Source organism: Gymnogyps californianus, chromosome 8, assembly GCF_018139145.2.
Source record: "Gymnogyps californianus isolate 813 chromosome 8, ASM1813914v2, whole genome shotgun sequence".
Classification (NCBI taxonomy): domain Eukaryota; kingdom Metazoa; phylum Chordata; class Aves; order Accipitriformes; family Cathartidae; genus Gymnogyps; species Gymnogyps californianus.
This window is the reverse complement of record NC_059478.1, coordinates 7,464,035-7,485,767: the sequence shown is the minus strand read 5'-3', so window position 1 is coordinate 7,485,767 and position 21,733 is coordinate 7,464,035. Positions and strand designations below refer to the sequence as shown.

Genomic DNA, 21,733 nt, shown 5'->3' with positions numbered 1-21,733 from the left:
CTTCTTGAGTAAGCAGTTATATAAGGGAGGAGGGGAGAGGAAATGCTGAATTCTGGGGGCTTTTTGCTGCTTGTTTTTTAACTGAAGAACTTGGTTTGGAAATATTGCACAATGGAATAAAAATCATCTCCATAAAGGGTAAAATATTTGACTTGCATACTTCCCCCTCCAACTATAGCACGCAGCAGGACAGCAAGTGAGGTCTGGAACATCGGACAGGACACAGGGAGTCGTGTCTGAGCATCCTTTGTTTTTTGTAATTAAATCTTCTCAGATTTCCTGGTGTTCATTGGCAGTGATTCTGGATGTGTTGATTTTTTTTTTTCCCTCTTCTATTTTACTTTTTCCTAAGATCTTAACTCAAAGCTGTGCGCTCTTTTGTCTTGTGATTGAATAACATTGTGATTGATAGTGTTGAATTGACATCTCTCTCTGTGAAACCCTTGCTTATGACTGCTTTCAGATTGATGAAGTTGCTAATATCAATGACATGGATGAGTACATTGAGTTACTGTATGAGGACATTCCTGACAAGGTGCGTGGCTCTGCCCTCATCCTGCAGTTGGCTAGGAATCCTGATAATTTGGAAGAACTGCTTATCAATGGTAATTTTAAAACCCAATGGTAACTTCTCTTGATGTTGTGCTGTTTATTTGTGGTGCTTTCTTCTCAAGGGAAAAGTAGTTCACCTTTAATTTGGGGTTTTCTGTAATTTGCTAGGCTTTGCTTCTCAGTAAATAATAAGCTGGCTTTCAAAGCCCAGTTGGATCTCTCTACAAATGAATGCTTCTTAGACTGTTCTTAGGTGGGCCTAACACAGAAATCTTCCTGGCCTCAGTAGGCTTTAGCTGTTTTTTCTGATCCTAGTTATTTTGATACTGAATTAACTTCAGTTGGCATTGCTGCTGGAGACAAGAGAATGTAGAGTTGTATCCTGAAGATCAGGAAACTTGCTTTGAAAATGGGATTTGCAGGCTGACATAAGTATAGGTGTCTGGTTTCCAAGAGAATTAATAAATTGAATGTGGGTGCATCACCCAAGTATTTCACTAGCACACCATACTCTTTTTGCTTATGGATCCATTTTAAAATCTTATCAGAATGCATGATAGGACATTCACATTGCTGTCATTTTCTGTCTGCACACATCTGCTGTGCCATGTGCATTTTGAGAGCTACATCAGTGTGGAATAGTGTGTGTTTGTAAATATGTATGTGTACATGGATATACATTCTCATTTCCCATTGCCCTCTTCTTCTGGGGGGAAAAAAGGACCTTATACTCTGTAAAGGTGTCAGACAAATGAAAGAAAAGGGCAATCCAAACTAGACCTCTGAAGTGATGGTAGGTTCATGTCTTGTTAATTTAGTAATTTTTTTTCTTTGCCCCCTTTGTCTCTTTTACTGAGCCCTTATACCCCCACATTCCTCGAGTAAATGATGACTTCAGTATGTACTCTACCTATCCTGCAATGTCAGCAACCAAGATTATTGTAAGAATTGGAATGGGAGGGGAATGGTAAGCCATCAAATAATGGCTTGTCCCCATGAGTTGTTGCAAATATTCTAGTCCTTGAAATTACCAGTTGCTGCTTTTCTCGTTCTGATCATGTAACATGGTGTACATGAAGAGGGACTAGATAGGAGAAAGCGAATGGAAAAGATATGTGATTCAGAGAGGAAAAGTAAGCTGAAGTATGACAAGAAGAGAGATAAACCAAATTATTAAACAATTATTAAATAATACAAAGTTGCTACAGGGGGAAAAATAAATAGAAAGAAGTGGATGAAAAATGATAGTTGTCAAGGTAGAATTTAAAGGGGATTTGGAAGTGAAAGTGGTGATGTTTTAGGTAGGGGCCACAGTGTAGTGTGGAACTTAGAGCTGGCAGAGGCCACCAGATCTTAAGGTTAGTGCTAGTTTTAAGATGACCTTAGTGTTTGGTTGCAGTTTCCTTGCTTGTTGCCTCTTCTTGGGGTTTGTGACTGGATGACCACCCAGGGTACTCTCTATTTTAGTACTGTCTCCAAACAGAACTTGTGAGCAGTGTTACAATGTTAAAGTGAGATACTTTTGAAAATCTTCCATTAGAAAACTGATAGAGTAAGGTGTATTCAAATTCTGAGTCTCACAAGACAAAAGGAGGGAGGCGAAATGCTGCTGCTCATCTAAATCTTGTTTCACTTCAGAAACTGCCCTGGGTGCATTGGCTAGAGTGCTGAGGGAAGACTGGAAACAAAGCGTGGAACTTGCTACCAATATAATTTATATTTTCTTCTGCTTTTCAAGGTGAGTGCAGAGTCCTTGCATATAGGGACATAAGGAACTTCTCTCTGCTTAGTGGCTTTTCATTTGTTTTCTGCACTGCACTACAAAACCTCACTGAAACAGGAAAAAAATTTGCTGAGATGGTAACACACTTGTTATAAATGACAAAATTGAGGCACAAAAAGAACCCTCACGGTGAGGCAGTGTGTAGAGCTGGGAAGAAACTAGTAAGGATTCTGACCCATAGCTTGTAGGCTGAGCTGCCACCTTTTATTTCCCTCAGCATTCCTACAGGGAAGAAATGGTATTCAAAACTGAAGTGAGTGCTTGCTCTTATTTAGATATGCCAGTGTTTCAGCATACCCTGCCTAGAAATAATTCAAATGGAATTTGCATTGCAACTTGATTTTAGACCTCTATTATATTTCTGGTGAGTAGAGGGTCCTCTGAAGCACTCATAATATGAAAAGTGGGGCTGATTGGAAAACATTTTCCTTTACGCATGAAAATTGGAATGTGTTTTTATTTTGACTTGGAACAACAAACTGTTGCTTGTCCTCCTACAAGTTTGGAAAAAATGTTCATGTTTTCAGAAGTTGTTTTTGTTTTGAAATAATTTTCCAATAGAGAAGTGTTACAATGGGGCACAGAGTAAATACCTTTTTTTAATACTTCATGTGGTACAGCATTGGGACATTGCTACCATAGATATCAAAACAGATTTGGGGTTGTTTGCATTTTTTTTTTTCCTCACAGGTGTTTTTTCTTCAATGTAGCTTTTCTCAATTTCATGGAATAATCACACACTACAAAATTGGAGCACTGTGTATGAATATCATAGACCATGAACTGAAGAGACATGAGCTTTGGCAGGAAGAACTTGCTAAAAAGAAGAAAGCTGATATCCTTTTGCTATGCTGGGGCAGCTTGATGGCTTCTGACTTGTCTTGATAGCTATGTTGAGTTATATGAGATGAGCATACAGCAACTTCTGTGAAAGCACTAGAATTTACTAGGAAGTGCAAAATATAATTGCAGATATGAAAAAGACCAAGAGTGAGAAGTTTGGGCTGCAGAGGAGATCAAGCTGAAGTTACTAAAACAATACAAGAAAAAAAAAAGTTTTATCAGTAGTATGTCTTAGGAACATTTTTGCTGACTTTTGGGATGTAATACATCCAGGACTAGGAGGAGAAAAAAAATCACGCTGCAGATTACAGGTGTAGCAAGCTGTTGCTGAGGCAGTGTCTTTATACAGGCTATTCTACAGATCTCTTGCTTTTTACTAGTGATTGAATAACACCTTTGAGGGCAATAGTCATCTAGACTGTATAACTTTTATCTGAACTCCTTAACTTCTCCAATTTACTTGATGAAGATCCTGAAAATCAAACCCTGAAAAAGGACTATGAGAAAACTTACAAGAAATATCAAGGACTGGTTGTCAAGCAGGAACAGCTACTCAGAGGTACCAAATCCAAATAGCAAATTATTTCCTTGTTGATGAACGTGGGTAGAAGAGCATTCTATTGGATGCTTGTTATAACCAGGATGTCTTAAACATACCGAATGTATGGATGAATATGGAAGAGCATTGCCAAAGAATAGGGAGATGATGAGTACTTAATCAGATTGTTTGACAGTATGCTAACAATTTTTAAAGTGTCAGTCTTAGAGGAAAAATAGCAAAAGTGAGCCACTTAACTTTTCTTTGCTCATGATGTAGGTTTGGGAGGAGTTGGGTATTTTGGTTTTGTATGTTTGATTTGGTTTTTTTTTTAACTTAGCCTAACTTAGCCTCTATCTGATTCAAGTTGAATAGCTTTCACTCTATCTCAGTTTTTGTACTAAAGTACACTTAATGTTAGATTGAAATGATCTGAGTGGCAAAGCTTTCCCGGGAAGGGCTTTTTAATGGTTCCCACTGGAATTGAAAGAAAAAAAGTATAAAAAGGTTCTAGTGATCATAATTATTTTTTTTTCAAAGCTGCTATTAGAATTAATCTTCTTAATGCTTTCTAAACAGGAATAAAAAGCATTAATGGTCAGTTTCCTTCAAAATGCATTGGGAAGGGAGTGGAATGCTTCTGAAAGGCTTGTCTTAAGCACTTAATATAGAGACTTGTTTAGTTCTGTTGTCTTTGATCTGTTGGTATGATTTGTATTGGACTTTGTTAGTTGCACTTTACCTGCTCCTAAATCTTGCTGAGGATACTCGCACTGAGCTGAAGATGAGAAACAAGAACATTGTCCATATGTTAGTGAAAGCACTGGACCGTGATAATTTTGAGCTGCTTATCCTGGTTGTATCTTTCTTGAAGAAACTCAGCATTTTTATGGAGAACAAAAATGATATGGTAAGGCTTATAGCACTCTACTGCAATATTGGAAAGGTATGGACTCTGTAAACTTTGTGTGGTTGGAGGGAAGAGGGAGACCTCTCTGTCCCCACCCTAAATATCTGTTGCACTGATTATCCTCTATTGTTACTAGTAAAATGAGTAAAAGAAAAGTAGTACAACATCCAGCCATAACATACTGCAAACATTTTTGAAGAACTGTCACCCCGAACAGTGAAGCTACCTCAAAATACAAGACATGAAACTCCAGATTTTGAAGTCAGAACCCCAAAGTCTTGCCATACCCCCACTTCTGGAGGTACCCATGACCCTTCCCCCAAACTAGACTCTTTTGACAATGTATTATTGTCTCTGCAGTGTATTGTCTTGGAAAGAGAGGTAGTTATCCTTTGCAGTTTGCTAGACTAGTTTGCTTATTTCCTAGGTCAGCTTGGTCTTCAAAGGCACCTCACAACCGTTCCTTCATGCTGCCAGTAGCTCCTAAGAACTGGAGCCAGTGTTATTCTTCATAAGCTTTTTTTAGGTGAAGTCTCAAACTTCTGAAATTGTAACATTTTTTTTCATGGCTTTAAGCTCTAGCCAAGTATCTCCTTTACTGATTTCCCAATGGCTTTTAGTAGATACATGCCTTCACTTCTGTGCCTTTATGCCAATTTGTTAAATGAAAATGATAAATTTTCCTTATGCAAGAGGTAATCTGAGATTAATGTTACACTTAGATTGTGACATGAAAAGATCTGTGTAAAGGCAATAGAAAATTAATTGCATCTTTGTTACTGGAACTGTCATTCACATGCATATGCACTGAACACTGCAGACAAGAGGTATCTCCCTTATTTATATATGGGTATCTTATTTCTTAACAAAAGTCAGACACCAAGCATGCGTTTTTGGGGGAATGTAGACTGTTTGTTAGATGATTGATCATTGATTTAGTTTATACTTGTGTAGTGCCCTGAAGGACTTTATTAGGAAAATAAGGATTAGCTCTCCAGCCCACTGATTTGCTGGCACACTTTCCTCATTCCATTTGATTTAGTGGAAAGACAAATGAAACAAAATTGTTGGATTTATTTCATTGCAGGGTGTTTTAACAGTTTTGAAAAGACTTTTGAAAAGGTTTGTATGCTTCAGGTCAGCTGTCTGTTTGAGTATTTCTTACAATAAAGATGATACTTTTTTCTCCACAGTATTATTAAGGAAAGCTACCAATGAAGGAGGAGGTGTTCAAATATTTATATCAGGCAATAACACAAATATGTCGAAGGCAAAATGAACCAAGATTAGTTGTGCAACGCCTGATTCTACGTAAAACTGAATAATCCACGTATATTTATAGCACATTCTTTCCTTTGGTGTTCAAGTGCCATATTAAATTTGAAGCAGTGAAGTAGGAGTTCTTGCTATCTGATTGTTTTTGATCAAAGGTATCCAGTCAGTTGTTTGATTATTGCACTATGCCATGTGGGGGGAGCTGTAGTTTCTTTTCTTAGTATTCATTCTGTGTGTGTTTATAACCGGAAGGCTGGTTACATACATGCAAAAGTTTGAAGAATGCAAAGTAATTTTATGTGTGTCCTTCTGGCCAAAGAAGATTCTGGGAAACAAAAAATGAATGCATTTAAAAGATTATGTCAAATAAAAGCAGAGAAATCTTGCTTAAAAGATGATAAAAACTTTCTGAAGTCTTGCCAGTCAATACTCAGATGTCTTTTCTGGCCAGTAAAGTGAACATGATCTCAGGAACTGATACTGCTTCTCAGTTCCTGGATTCCAGTTTTTAATTTGCAAGTGATACGTGTTTCAAGATGACTTTCATGCTTTTATTAAATTAACGTACAGGATGGCATGCCTCTTCTGAGAGCACATGCAAAGTTCTGTCTAGGGGTTCATTTGAAATTCATAATGAAAGGTCTCAAATTCCTTTTGGATGCCAATTTTCTGTCTTTCTTGGTTGGGTATCTCTTTGACTCTAATGTCAGTTGCTCCAAAGTTGCTTGTGTTTAAGTTTAAATGAGGTTCCCCCCCAGTCTAGTCTTGCAAGTGATGTCTTGACCACATTCTTGCAGTATTCCAACTGTGAGGAATATTTCCAAGACATCTGAACTGTTTGGTTCAAAAACTATTTTAATCAACATTACCCAGTAATCCAATCTAGAAGACTTCAACCACAAAGACATAAGCAAAGCTGCTTCAGATGAAAATGCATTGACAGTCACTATTATGGGTACAAATTGATATGCATTTGAATACGCGTGTGTGTGAATGTATAACACAGTGAGAGGGCTTTTAAATTGAAGACAAAGCTAACTTTGGATGACTATGGATTTTTCTTTTTCTTGATATACAGGTTGAAATGGATATTGTTGAAAAACTTGTGAAAATGGTACCCTGTGAACATGAAGACCTGCTGAACATCACTCTTCGACTCTTACTAAATCTCTCCTTTGACACAGGCCTGAGAAATAAAATGGTACAAGTTGGTCTGCTTCCCAAACTCACTGCACTTCTAGGTATGTTTTCTTTTGTTCTAACGTAGACATTTCAGCAGGGACAGTGAAGCTGTTTGCATCGTGATATAGTGTGCCTAAAAGTTGCTACGTCACTTTTCTCTTTGCCAAAGAACTTCCTCACTACTCCCAACTTTTTATCATTCAAATCATCTTTTCAGATGCAAGTTTAAATGGAAGTTTAAAATAATGTGGTTCCCAGTAAATTTATTCCTAGGTTCTCTTAAACTGTTGAATGAGTCTTCTGGTCCTTAAGAATAACTTTGATAGCTACCTGAAGACCATGTGAGCTGACACATGGGTGATGCTTGTAATTTTGGGGGAGCACCTAGGAAAAATAGCCAGCAACTTCACGGAGCTTAGCTGATGGAGATATCAACTACCTTTTATTTTTTTTTATTTTTTTTTTTATTTTTAAATGAAGCTTGATATACCTGCTGCCTCTTGTTACCTTAATGGTCCAGACAGAGAGATCAGAAATTTCCCAGCTTTGTCAGCTTTAACTCTAGGCAGTACTGATTTTTAGACTTTCAGCTTGACAGTCTGTGACTTGTGTTAAGATCATATGAGTACTTCAGATACAAGTGAAACTTTGTTGTCCGTAGGGGAAAGCCATGGAGACAGTAAGGAGTTTGGAAAAAGCAGAGAATTGTCCGGTTTGGTCATTGTTGTACCCTGGAGTTCTCAGGAGGGAGTTTTTATTGCTCCTTGTGTGTTCTTTGGCTGATACTATCTAGAGGCCGCTCTGGTAGATATAGTAAATGTTTAGCAGGATTTGGCCAGAAGAATTGCTGAGTGCTCATTTTTAAGTGGGAGCTGAGGATCTTGTACTGTAGAGCCCTAAATGCGTGAAAATCTGGTGCAAGACATTGTTAAAGCTTTCTGAGATATGTTGGGTTTGGGATGTACTAAATCCAGTGCAGCTGGTGTATCCAGATGTGATTTGGAACAAGTGGAATGCAATGGTGAATCTATGAGCTTTCTCCCCTAGCTTTGTATAGTCTCTTAGGATTGTTTGCCTTCTCAATTTTACATTCAACCTCAACATGGCCTTATTGCTGTTTAGTATACAATTAATACCATGAAAATTTACACTGCTTTGGAAGCCTTAATCCTGTCGGTGATTAATATAACAGCTACCTGATATATCCTGGAATGCCTCAGATCTTTCTATGCTTTCTACCCCACACCTGTGTTTGCACTATATCCTCCTCTGGACTGAGCTGGGAGAAAGAAGAAAAATGGCATTTGGAATGCCTCTCCTTTATATTTTTTTTTTCTCGAGACAATGTTATTTGGCAGTAAAGTAAACTGAGAAGTGGAAGCTGGTCAAGAAATATATTTTCTCTCGTTTGAGAGAGGATCTGGCTAGGTAGTCTGGTTCAGCTTGGATTGTAAGCTTTTTGGAGCAGGAACTTGTCTCTTTCTTTTGTTTGTACAGCAGCTAGTGCTGTGGTCTAAAGCTAGGGCTTCTGGGTGCCTGTCACCCCAAGCAATGGCATGACACAAATCACTGAGAAGTCCCTGCTCCCAGAAATTCCCCATTTAATATTAGAGTCAGACTAAACTCATCAGTTAAATATCTTCTTTCTAGTGTCTGATTCTAATGTGGAGAGAATTTCTTTTCAGATGTCATTCTCTTGGACTTGTAAGTAGGCCTGTGCGGAAGGCTGTTTAGCTCAGAAGAACTGGCTGCTAAAATTGCAGTCTGTTCCTGAAGTGGCTGTTGGGGTAATCTGCAGCAAGTTTTACTCGTACTTCCAGAAGCTTCGCTGTTTGGCTCCATGGGTGGTGGTTCTTTCCTTGACTTGGAAGTGTTTGACATCCCCCCCCCCCCCCCCCCTTTTTTTTTGTGTGGTTTTTTTTTTTCTTTCTTTTGCACAGAGGCATGTGCTGTTTGCCCTAGCTCCTCCCTGTAGAATTGCTTGATACTTATTTTGCACTGTGCTAGTTAGAAAATGTAGGTAGAAATGTTGTTTATTACTTGTTTCTTAGGCTAGCTCTGTGATTTGTGAGACTCTTCTTGATATAGTGATTCAAATAATTCTCAAATACATCACTATGTATCCTGTCTCAGGGAAGCCTGCAACCTTAATAATAAAACAATCATGTGCCAGATGCCCCTTTTATACAGGTTACTTGGGTATTAAACACACATTATTCAAGTCAGTACCCTTCGGCTTACATTTGCAGGTCACCTTAAAGTGCTAACACACCTCAACAGCTGTTGACAAGTTACCATACAGCTCCTAATGCCGAGAGGTCAAGTTTGTTGACTCAGCCTACTGAAATTTAACATTTGTGCATGCTGTGCCTTTGAGTCTTTAGCACTGGATTTGAGATGAGTATAAATTAAGTGTAGTAGGTGTTTAAGGGGAGAGTTGAGATTGCAAAGAATTAAAGGACAGGATTTGTCAGGCAGTGGTTTAGGGCTGAGCACAGAGGTACCTGCAGTCTGCAGTTTTGGAAGATGTGCTGCTTTCCCAAGGGACACTTAGTGGCTTGGGAACAGGAAGGCTCTAAATGTAGGTGGAGACTGGAAGCAGAGGGGATGGACTGGCTTCAACTGAGCTATCAGGAATGGACTGAGTATGGCACGGATATATTGGAGAAGGACCATCTTCTTTCTTTCCCTCTCCAGAGTGTTGAGGCTGCTGTTGAAAGCATGGATATGAGAAATTCTGCTAGTCTTGGTTTCCATTTTAATTAGCCTTTTCTTTTTAATAGTGCCAATGCCTGCTTCCCCATGTAGCTTTGCCAGTCAACACCACTTGCTAGTTTTCACGGCTTCTCTTCGCAAGTCTGAAGTATTGTATATGACAAGACTCCTCGTGCTCCCTCCAGGCACCCAAGTTAATCAACTACAGCTGATCTTTGTTATGCTCTGAATCTCAAAGAACTGGGTGCAGTTGAGGGAAATTTGGCTTCAGACTTGAGATCAGAAGCTGGGGCAGAGCTGTGGAGGCCTGTGAGATATGGCCTGCTGTATTCAGGTTTTTCCATGCACAAGCTGCTTGAAGAGGTATGAAAAGAGATTTTGTTGATTTGTGTGACTTCAGTTCTTTAAGAAAACCTTGTAATTGTTGAGTCACCAGGGCCTTGTGGAGAATGTTTTTTGTACTGGTGGCTTTGCTTTAATACTTAGAAACTATATTTACAGAGTGATCTTTCTTTTTTTTTTTTTTATACATTCTCTGTGTGAATGCTTTATGTGACAGTATATGTGAAGTATGGCTTCAGTGGATTAAGGTGAGAATTCGTGTGAATTCACCAAATGGTTTAAACTAGATGTTTGCCTGAAATGTGGAAAACACAGATTCAGTGCCCTCTAATCATCACCTCGGAAGGAGAGACCAAAGCAGCATGCTATAGACTATTCTGTGGAGGTTTGCTTCACTCTTGTAGTGCTCTCATTTTGCTTTGCATGGCATAATTCAAATGAAGTGGAGCAGAGGAGTGACTTGCTCCAAATACAGTAGAGTTTGGTGGTTAGTGTATCCGCTTGTGGAAAGTATTCCCACTGAAAGGGGGAAACATAGAGCTGAACTTTAAGAAAACAGATTCACATCCTTCCTTTATTCCTGGGAATGCCCTTCCACTGTTGGACAGAAGGGAAATGTTACCCTTTTTCATAGTTCTTCCCCTGGATGTGTGATTGGTTTCTAAAGTAAATGCCCTGGCAGAAAACAGAAGAAAACATTGTCTACAAGGAAGAATAAAAAAGCCCTCGCTTCTTGTTTGGACCAAATCCACTTTGTTTTTCAGTTAACTGGCCAAACCAAACCCAAAATTTTTAGTCCAGCTCTCTTAAATATATGCACAGCTTGTGATTCTCATTCTTCTAATAAGGGTGCTATTTTGTGCTGTGTCTGAGTGGTTTCTTAGCCTTTGTGAAGTGAGACAAATAGTTCTCCATCCTCCATGAGAACAGCAGGCAGTTTGTGCAGCCGAACCAGCTGAGTGCTGCTGTGTGTGTTATGGCAGGCTGCAAACTCTTCTTGGTGGACCCCTGTTTAGAAGGAGCTCCTGGCAGTATGCAGGTGTGACAGGCAGTACTGGGGTTTCTGTGTTCACCCATGAGTGAGTTATTGCTCTCAAAAGGAATTAAATGATAGGGAGTGGTGCAGACACATGGGTAAGTAAGTGTGTTGCTGCTCAAAGGGTAAAAGGAGTAGGTGTGGCTGCATGCAGGGAGCAAACATTTTTTTCCATGTGTGTGTTCATCCCTTTGAGCTGCTGGACAGTTCTTAGGTGTACTGAATGCATGTTGTCTTGAAATGCCATTTTCTTTTCATTCACTTCCCAGTGCAAGCCATGCTTAAAGAATGAGAACCTGTTATGCTCAGAAGTCAGGCTAAAGTGTCTCTTCTTGGTTGCTTGAAATTACTAGCTGCTTTTAAAAATCAAGGGCTGATTGAACACGGGTGGGCGGGTCACAAAACTGTACCAGTTGCAAATCAGGCCCAAATGGGACATGGAGTGCAGAAAGGTTGTGCATATGGCTGTGAAAGTGTTATACAGTGCCAAGGTGTTCAATCTCAAAAAGGTTTTAGGTGATGACTGTAGAATCATAGAATGGTTTGGGTTGGAAGGGACCTTAAAGATCATCTAGTTCCAACCCCCCTGCCATGGGCAGGGACACTTTCCATGAGAGCAGGTTGCTCAAAGCGCCATCCAGCCTGGCCTTGAACACTTCGAGGGAGGGGGCAACCGCAGCTTCTCTGGGCAACCTGTTCCAGTGCCTCACCACCCTCACAGTAAAGAATTTCTTCCTAATATCTAATCTAAATCTACCCTCCTTCAGTTTAAAACTGTTACTCCTTGTCCTATCACTACACTCTCTGATAAAGAGTCCCTCCCCATCTTTCCTGTAGGCCCTCTTTAAGAACTGGAAGGCTGCTATGAGGTCTCCCCGGAGCCTTCTCTTCTCCAGGCTGAACAACCCCAACTCTCTCAGCCTGTCCTCATAGGGGAGGTGCTCCAGCCCCTGATCATCTTTGTGGCCCTCCTCTGGACCCGCTCAAGCAGGTCCATGTCTGTCTTATGCTGGGGGCCCCAGAGCTGGCCACAGTACTCCAGGTGGGGTCTCATGAGAGTGGAGTAGAGGGGCAGAATCACCTCCCTCGGCCTGCTAGCCACACTTCTTTTGATGCAGCCCAGGATGTGATTGGTGTTCTGGGCTGCGAGTGCACATTGCTGGCTCATATTCAGTTTTTCATCCACTAATACCCCCAAGTCCTTTTCCACAGGGCTGCTCTCAATCCAGTCATCGCCCAGCCTGTATTTGTGCTTGGGATTGCCCCGACCCATGTGCAGGACCTTGCACTTGGCTTTGTTGAACTTCATGAGGTTCCCACGGGCCCACCTCTCAAGCCTGTCAAGGTCCCTCTGGATGGCATCCCTTCCTTCCAGCGTGTTGACCGCACCACACAGCTTGGTGTCGACAACAAACTTGCAGAGGGTGCACTCAATCCCACCGTCCATATTATGTTTTCCAGTACAGATTACAGTGACTGAAAGAAAATTGGCTTTGTGGATTTGTATTCAGCCAAGTAGATGAGCGTTTGTTATACAACACTCTGAAATAAAGTCTCATCAGTCCCAAGTAGCAATAGTGTAGTTTTGCCAGTCACAGTATGTATCGAGCCTATATGCTTTATTAATGTGAACATCCTGGCCTGGTGTTCTTAATTTCTCGGTGTTCCAAAGTATCAGCACACTGAGTAGTACCAGCCACCTGATCTTATGTAGAAGTCTAAGGGCTGTGCAATAGTTTGCAAACTCCAAAGTAGGTCAAACTTTTATGAGTTCTTTATTTAAGCTGGAGGTAGCCAGAGCAGACGGTGACTTTGACAGTCTGATTTAGTCCTTACTGAAGAGTCTGTCTTCACTAGGTTCAGTGATAGAATTTTTGAGAGTTTTATTATCTAAAATCTTTTCTGGAAACTGCTGAAATTCCTCTGATATTTTTCCGTTCTTAACAAGTTAGGTTTAATGAGCAATCAAAGAATTGCCAAACAGTTGTATGTTGGGTTTCTTAACAATCAGGTCTTGATATGGTATGCAGCCAAGCTGGATTATATGTTGACTGCTGTTTAAAAACCCAAGAAGTACTTTGCTCTCTAATTAACGGAGTGCTGTGGGTTTTTAATGTTCTATTCCTTTTATGAAAGTTTCTTTTAAGAAGGCTTAAAGTAGATGTGTTCTCTTTATGAGTTCACTTGGCCTTTTTGTAATGAACTTATTATGGAGCTTCACACATCTGTTGAAAAATGGAGCTTCTTATAGGCTACTGCAGTGTTTTTTCTGACTTTAATAGGCCTCGTTTATCCTATAAAGAAACATACATTTTCTTACCTGATCAAGTGAGCAAACAATAGGGGTCAAATGTGGCAAAGACCCTAACAAAAAGCACATGTCCAGCCATCAGGGTGAGGTAAAGTCGTATCGGGATTGCTTGAAGTTATTAATGGCAGTAAAATTTATGCTTCCTCCTGTTTTCCCAATTAAATTGAGAAACTTTTTTTTCCTAAGGTGGCTCTGCAGCAGCTGGTTCCAATACTTGTTGTGTGAATATTGCCTGGGGTGTCTCCATTCCTTTATAGTAGAGGCTGGCTGAGGCACATTAAGTAACAGTTCAGCTACAGGGACCAGTCTGTTGGAAAGCAGTAATTATTAAGGGATTTATTTTAATGGTAGTTTTTTTATCATTTGTGGTGAGTATGGCCAAGGCTTAAAAAAACCCAACCCACAACAACAAACAAACAAAAAAACCCCACCAAAAGAAACACAAAACAAAACATCTCTTAACATTCAACTTCTAAGTCCTTATTAAAAGGGCAAATAAATGTAGCATGTCTAACTGACTTAAGGAGAGTGTTGGGTGCACAACGTGTCTTAGAACCCAGCGCTTATTTAGATACCTTAACTATGGATTAGACAGCAAACTTCAGTGTTATTAAAGAAAAATTGACTTCTGATGTTGAGAAATATAGAACTCAAAGTAGAGAGACGTCAGTATCACTAATACTGTGTTTGAAGCAGAAACAGAATCCCAACTAACTTTAAGGTAAAAGCCTTTACTATATCCCTGCTTCATGCTATTGGTAAATTGTAGTGAATTATCAGGAAAGAATAACTGAAATTCATAACAACATGTTTTTATATAAGCTTACAAGTTTTTGAAGTCTAATGTCAAAGATTTTTCTGACTCCTTTAACACTGTCCAGAGTTGGAAAGTGTTTTTCCATTTTGTAGCTATTACAGGTGGATCCTTGCTAATCTGAACAAGCCTTTGACTGTTCAGGTGAGTGAAAGCTCATTGCTGTGGTGTGCTGCTCATAAGTGCACATGTGTATTTGGCTGTGTTCCTAGCTTTTTTGAGGAAGAGGATAACATTGGTGTAACACAAGGAACTAACTTCATGAGTGTTGACTGAAAATAGAAATGCTTATGGCAGCAGAAAGGACAGGAGTGGAGAGATGGCAGCAATCTAAAGATGAGGGAGCCAAGTTGTTGGAAATTCACTAAACTGATGAATGGGAAGGATCCCCTGAGCCAGTATTTGTACTGTGGAGCTTACAATATGTGATGGTGTAATTAATTGAATTCCTTTAATTGTTTCTTTGCATATTGCAAGAGCAAATAATACTTAACAGGAAAAAGTAAATCTAGTCTTCTGCATGAACTGTTGACATCTGAAAGCTTTACAGGGCATAATTTGGATGCCTAAAGCATGACAGAACAGAAACAGCCAGCTCTAGTTTCTTGGAAAATCTCCATAAAGAAGTGGGGCACTTCTGCTAGTCTTCCTAATCTATGGTAAAATCTTCATAAAGCCTGTATGAGGGCCAAGGTAGAAGAGAGAGGAGCACCTTTTCCAGAGCCCCTGTGATGCCTGCAGGCAGAGGCATGGTCTCAAAGGATCACGTGGAACAATTTTGCAGATGTAGTAGTCCCATAGATCCCGAGGCTTTTACAAGTTCAGACGTAAGGGAGAAGGTTACAATCCACTTTCCCTTTTGGAAATGTGGAAACATCTTAACTTACAAGTTTCTGGTGTTTATCTAAGAGTTTCTCAGATGATCTCCAGTGCAGGAGACCAACTGCAGATTCCCCATGTCTGCAGTTGCTAAGGTGAGAAATCCTTTGCCAGTTGATAGTGTTATCTTCAGACCCTTTGAGCTGGTGGGGGAAGAGATATGCTAACATAAAAATGTATTGCACTGTAGTGAGTATAGTGCTGGTATATCTCTATACAATCAATTTCTGTTCCTTTGGTCTCTGACATACAGATGCTTTGCAGGATGGATTATAATTTTACATGTTTGAGTAGTCTCATTGCGTAAAGCAAAACCTTCTTTGTAAGGCTGGGGCCTCAAATGTCTTTTTATTCTTTTTGGAAAAGCTATCAGATCTGTGAGAAACTTGTACATCATCAGCGAATGACCTTTTAAATAACAAAACTGTAATGTTTTCACAGTGAGAATACAATTGAATTGTTTACCTTTCTTCCAAGACTTTGTCCGTAAGAGTATGCTGGTGCTTGCACAGGAACAATGTCTCTTGAATAACACAGAGCTTAATTCTTGTTATCTGGAAGACTCAAAAGCTCAACCAATATTTAACTCCACTTTTTGGGCTTAGTAGATTTGAACCTCAGCTTTGTACTTCAGCAACTTCGAAACATGGATAAAACCAGTTTCCATTTCAATGTGGGGAATCATCCCATTCTCAAAGTGACAGGTAGCATCCTGCATTGTTTCTTTTTCCTCCTTCCAGCAGGAGCATTTTGAAATATAGCTGCACCATCCATTCAGAACTGAGGCTGCTCTGCTGTGGAGCTGTGCACCCACAGAGCCAGGAGCATGGAAAACCTCCACCTATTTCCATTCCCACTGAATTCCAAACAAGAAGATTGGAAGGGTGTTTTTAGAGCAGAGAAGTCTGAATATTTTCTAATAATTGTAACTGGAGCAGTTGATGTAGTTTAATGAAATATAGTGCGGATATGGCAAAAATTATGCATGTCCTATAAATTTCCATTTAATTGTATAGCATTTAATCTATGTAGCTTGGTGGAGACTTCTAAAGGAACAGCTTTGCGTGGAATTTTTTCCACCTACTTTGGAAGTGGGTGTTTTCTTAGTTTGATTCAAACTAAGAACCACCTCTTCTAATTTCCAGTTTCTTGTAATAACGGTACTTACTTCTTTTTCTCTCTCTTGCTTTCTTCCTTGGTCATAGCCTGACCCAAAATGTGTTGTTGTTGTTTTGGTGGTGTGTTGTTTTGGGTTTTTTTGGTGGTGGTTTTTTTTTTTTTTGTGGAGAAAAGAGAAGGAGCTTTATCTTCTTCCTTCAGGGATAATCCTATTGCCTCCTGTTTGCTCTCTAATCTGAACTTTTAATTGATTTATCTCTGATTTGTGCAGTATCTGAGATAGTACAACCAATCAGCTTCCAATTTCTGTGTGAATTCACATGAGTTCAAGTATGATAGGTTGTAGGCCATCCTAAATAACAAAAATGTTTTTTTTCCTGTAGGAAGTTCAAGCCTCAAAAAAGGACATATCTAAATTTAGCAGTATGTTGTCTACTCAGTGGCTATGCTTTGTTGTCTTTTATGAGTAGCAATAGTGCAGTGAGGTGTTTACTGTGTATTTTGCAGTCTGTCTTGCATAGAATTCTAGGCAAAGAAATTGAGCCTGGGGCTCCAGATGTGCAGCTTCATTTTTGTCTATAGCTGTAACATTAAATAACTCAACCTAAATTAGTAATTTATTAGTCCTTTGGCTTAGGATTCATCATTGTAATTCCTTCTTTGTTTCCTGGAAAAAAAATTGTATCCATGTGTCAGATGTGGCATGTACTTAGTTCTTTGGGGGAAGAAAAAAAAAAACAGACCAAAAAAAACCCCAACCACAGCAAAATCAGGGTTTTAAGTTAGGCTTATGGTATGAAGCCAGTTTCAAATAGCACAAAGGTGGCACAAGAGGGGTTATTAGTATGTAATTAATATTATAATATATTATTTACAATGCCTAGTCTCCTTGAGTATGAGCAGATTTGAAAGTTCTTTCAGGTTCTCTTGATAAAATAAACCAATATATCCAATATGATTTATATTTACATATGTAAATCAAACCAATGTGTGTCTAAACCACACATGGAGTAACTTAGTCCAACTGTTTCAGAGCTGGTTGCAAAGAATAATATGGGATAGAGGTAAGGAGAGATACCTTTCTATCACTTTTTTCCTAAGATCACTTCTAATTATGATACATGTGAATAAACTCTTGATTTCAGTGTTTTCTGACAGCAGTGCGAGACAGTGGATAGATCTGATATTCAGTTTGTGACATTCTTATCCATCTAGATTTCTTATTTGCCTAGTTCTGCAGCAGATTTGACTTGAGAGTATCAGAGTTTGAAACTGAAATGAAGATTCACTCTGCCATTTTAATAGGTATTTACCTTCGTTTGTGTTCTGGTTTTGATTTAGTGTAGTTAATGTTTTGCACATGAGTTGGATAGGGTATATTTCATATCTCATGTGGAGACATTGATGATTCCATTAGAAATGATGGCTACTTGAATTACTGGTAGTGTTACATTTGAATAATTTAGTCCATAATTTATATTCTCATTTTTACTTTAGCATTTGAAAGCTGAATGCTGCTGTTGCTACAACTCAGATTGGCATTTCAGTTTTACAGCTTTAGAGTTTCTCTTTTGTTATTGTGGAGCTAATGGAGGATTTTTTCATTTTAAGCTCACAAATTCAACCAAAATACAGGACCTGATCTTGTGATCAAGAAATCGTATTTTTTTTCCTTTAGCTTCTGCTACTAGTACCATTTAGATCTTTAACCTTAGTAAGAACTAGACATGGAATTCAGGCGTTGGTCCACAGAAATGGCACATGGCTTCTTATTAATGTTCAAAGGCTAAAAATCTGAAGCCATTTTGAACTCAGAACCCATCATGTATTTATGTCTCTCTCTAATTTGCAGAAAACTAGTTGTGAAAACAGCCCGAGGGACCTGATATTTTTCCATCCCAGCTGCTCCAGCTGAACTACAGCTGCAAAAAAAAAAATCTAAGTATTGTTTCTATAAACTGTTGAGTGTATTTTATAACACAATAATTCCCACAAAATCAGTAACTGCAGTTAATGACCGGTTTGTTAAGGCATTAACTGCACTCAGCTGGGAATGACCAATTTCTCTGGAATGGCTGTATAAGAACTAAGGATAATTCAGTAACACTTTCAAATAATTATTTGGTTAATTAATGGTAAATTCTTGTGGAAATCCTATCAAAGTACTCGTGACCCCCACATTTAATATCCAATGAGTTCATTATGATTCATGTTTTATTGCCATAAATACCAGAAGAATCCATAATGACTAGGCCATTATTTTCCAGGGCTGCCCTTACTGCTTTAGGCCATTTGGCTATTCCACCTTCAGTCATAAAAAGCTTGATGCTCAAAACTACCAGCATTTGTAGGCCACAACTTTCTGGCACCCTACCAAAACTTTGGTGATTTTTATGAACACGATTGGCAGAGATCTGGTTTTCTTTTCTTTCTCTTGCTTTTTCTGGTTAGGGGAATAATTGGTGCCTACTGTACCAAGTCATAAGGAATTCCTCCTTGCAGCATATGCTTTTTCATGTGTGGCCTTCAGTAGTGGTCAAAAATAGCAGAAAAGGTATCACTTCCATGCTTTGGAAAGCTGTTCTCCAGCCAGGTACTGGGCAGGGTTTGAAATTTTTACAGCCAAGTCTCAAACAATGATTGACTTAGGGCTTTATTCATTAGCATTCAGATGAGTATAAAATAATAATTAAAAAAAAAAGTAAGCTTGGTACTGGCATATTCAAATAATAGTCAATAGCTGCCAGTTTATATTTTTGGGAGTGAAGTCCCTATGTAAAAGGATGGCAGCTGGCTTGGTGGATTTTTCAGTCTGTCGCTTCTTACCCTTTTATACAATCTTTAGCCTGCAAGATGATGCTTAGTGTTTAAAACACTGTGGCTGTTGAATCTGTTCTCTTCCTAATCTTTGACAAACTAGTTATGCACGGTTTCCAGTCAACTTTCCAGTAGGCTGTATGCTTCCTAATTGAGCACGAGATTAACAATTGCATTAAATCATGCTGGCTGTGCTTAGAAACAACCACCTCCTCTTGATTTTCCTGAAGCGTTTGATTCTTTGGATCATGAGTTGCCACTGTTTTGCAAGAGAACTGAAAAAAGTCAGGAGGTTCTGCTTTTTCTCCACCAAAGTGCTTCCATAGGGAAAATGGGACAGTGAAACTTCCAGACATCAGCATGAAATTTGTTCCTTTCTGGGAAATTAAAATGAAATGAAACTTAAAATGCATACATCATTAAATACTTAAAAGGTGATTTAGTTGCACACTGTTTTCTTTTAGCTTTAGTTCTGCAGTTTATTTTCATATTCAAGTTAGTAGAATTCAGGGTTTTTTTTTCTGTTTACTCGCAATTGAAAAATACTTCCTTGCTGGGCCTGTGCAATAAGTGCCTGTGACTTAAATGCTCTAAACCCTTCTCTGTTCCCTGTGGTGACAGTAGGACAGGGGAATTCAGGGAAAATGGGTCAGTTAACTGCACAGCAAGAAGGAATTTAAATTCAACTCTTCTTTTTGAAACCATAGCTGTCTTTGCCTTTTGTGTGTCATGAAATCTGCCTTATGGAACATACTTTGGGAGAATGATTTAAGTGCCAGTCATTAAAAACCAACTTTTTAAGAGTTCATTCAGATAAAATAAATTGATTTGAATTCTAGATATTCTTCACACTTTAGGTTGAGTATCTAGGTCTTTTTGATTATTTTTGGTAGTTTAGAAACCAAGGCAGTGCTGTCATTCAGCACTGATACCCAAGGTATTGTTCAGGCATTGGAAAGATTATTGTGACAGGCTGGACCTTTGAAAAAAGGGGAGAGAAAATTATGCAAAGAGTTTCTTCTCAAAAAACAGAAGGCCTTTGCTGCTATAGTAGGCTATTTTATTTGAAAATAAGCTACTGGTATTGCCAAATACCAGGAAACTGCTATTGCTACCAAATGTAAGACTGTATCTTAGCTGATGCTTTGTCTTAGCACAAATGAAGCTTGCAAAAATCAGGAGGAAAAAGCCCCATGAAGGTCAGAGGGTGAACAGATAGAAAGTAGCATCATTCTTCTTGACTGCCTGCCGGTTCATACCTGCTGACGGTCTGATCCAACTTCACTCTAGTTTGTTTTTGCTGTTGCTGTTCAGGGGAGCCAACTTTCCTCCCTTTTATACTGGCTTACCTTTTACTTCACATAGTGTTTCCTGCATTATCCAGCAAAGTGTAGTTGTAATTTGAGTCTTAAATTTGAGTCTTGATGTTTGAGTCTTAAATAGAGGCATGGAAAGAAGTGTTAAGAGCAGTGTAAACAGCTCTTTTTTTTTTTTTTCCTAGCCCCATGAAATTTGAAGGCATAATTTACTCTTTAAATTTTTATATTTGCTTAGGAGAAGCCTTTAGCTGTATGTATGGGAAGGTTTTTTTCATGTAATTGTTGGATTTACAATGTCACTACAAGTGAATAGGTAGGTAAGATGACCAGTCACAAGAGAAGCACAAAAGATAATGAACACTTCATTTTGTTTGCCTAAAACAGAGTGTGTATGCTTTAGCAACTACAGTACTGTCTGTGCTTTTAATAATAGCCAGAGTAGCCTTCAGATTTGGGCATTATTCTTTCCCCAGCTGTTAAGTGCGTGGAAGGTTGCGATACACGTCATGTTTTTTCAAACAGGTAAGAATCTAGAAGGATCTGAAAGGTCAGCTATGTTTTCAGGTTTGGCATAGGAAAGAATACTTCACTGTTGTATGGCAACTGGCAGAAGGGTTTCATGTGTCTTTTTTGGTTATTCAGTTTTGAAAAAAGGCATGCATGTGCATTCTAAGGATAAAGGCATCATATCCTTGCTGCTTAAAGGAAATTCCAGCTCCCAATGATGTATGTAGAAGAAAAATTTAACTACGTTGGTTGCTGTCTGAGGTCTTGATGCTTTGCCAAAGTGTTAAACAGATATGTTCTAACTTAGCTTAAGTAGGAGTGGGAGGTAGGATATTTCTGATCAGTTGTATAAAAACTGTGAATAAATTCTGAGTTGAAGACCTTATTACATCCTGGTCCAACTAATATAAATGTTCAGATGAATGTTTTATCCCATATATAGCCTGTATCCTGCTAATGTAGGGCTAGAGAAGAGCTCAAGAGAATGCTCAGTCCAGATTTCAGCAGAGAGTCGGGATCAAATTAGTCTGTGTTGTTCTTAAACATTTGTATGTTTGTCTAAGTTGGTTTTATAGAACCTTTCAGTTAAATACTTCACAGCCTACTCACATTAACTGCTCCAATTTTTCTTGAGAATCTTTTTCTCTTTGGTAAGTATTAATGTGAAAATATACTAATGTCGTCTTTGAAATGTATGAAACACAAAAGACACCCACAGGATAATGTTGTCATTTAGGATAATAAAACAATCAGTATGTGACTTACATGAAAGGCACTGGATTCCTTCTACA

General features: G+C 38.9%; 1 protein-coding gene across 2 annotated transcripts in view; it reads left to right on the top strand.

The window, feature by feature from the left end:
- Positions 1-21,733, top strand: part of KIFAP3 (kinesin associated protein 3) — a 73,367-nt gene that overhangs the window by 7,701 nt on the left and 43,933 nt on the right. For both annotated transcript variants that reach the window (XM_050901107.1, XM_050901108.1), the window contains 6 exons: positions 464-605; positions 2,191-2,290; positions 3,046-3,170; positions 3,639-3,737; positions 4,448-4,626; positions 6,980-7,142. In XM_050901107.1, the coding sequence (XP_050757064.1) occupies positions 464-605; positions 2,191-2,290; positions 3,046-3,170; positions 3,639-3,737; positions 4,448-4,626; positions 6,980-7,142 (808 nt within the window). The remainder of the gene's footprint in view (positions 1-463; positions 606-2,190; positions 2,291-3,045; positions 3,171-3,638; positions 3,738-4,447; positions 4,627-6,979; positions 7,143-21,733) is intronic.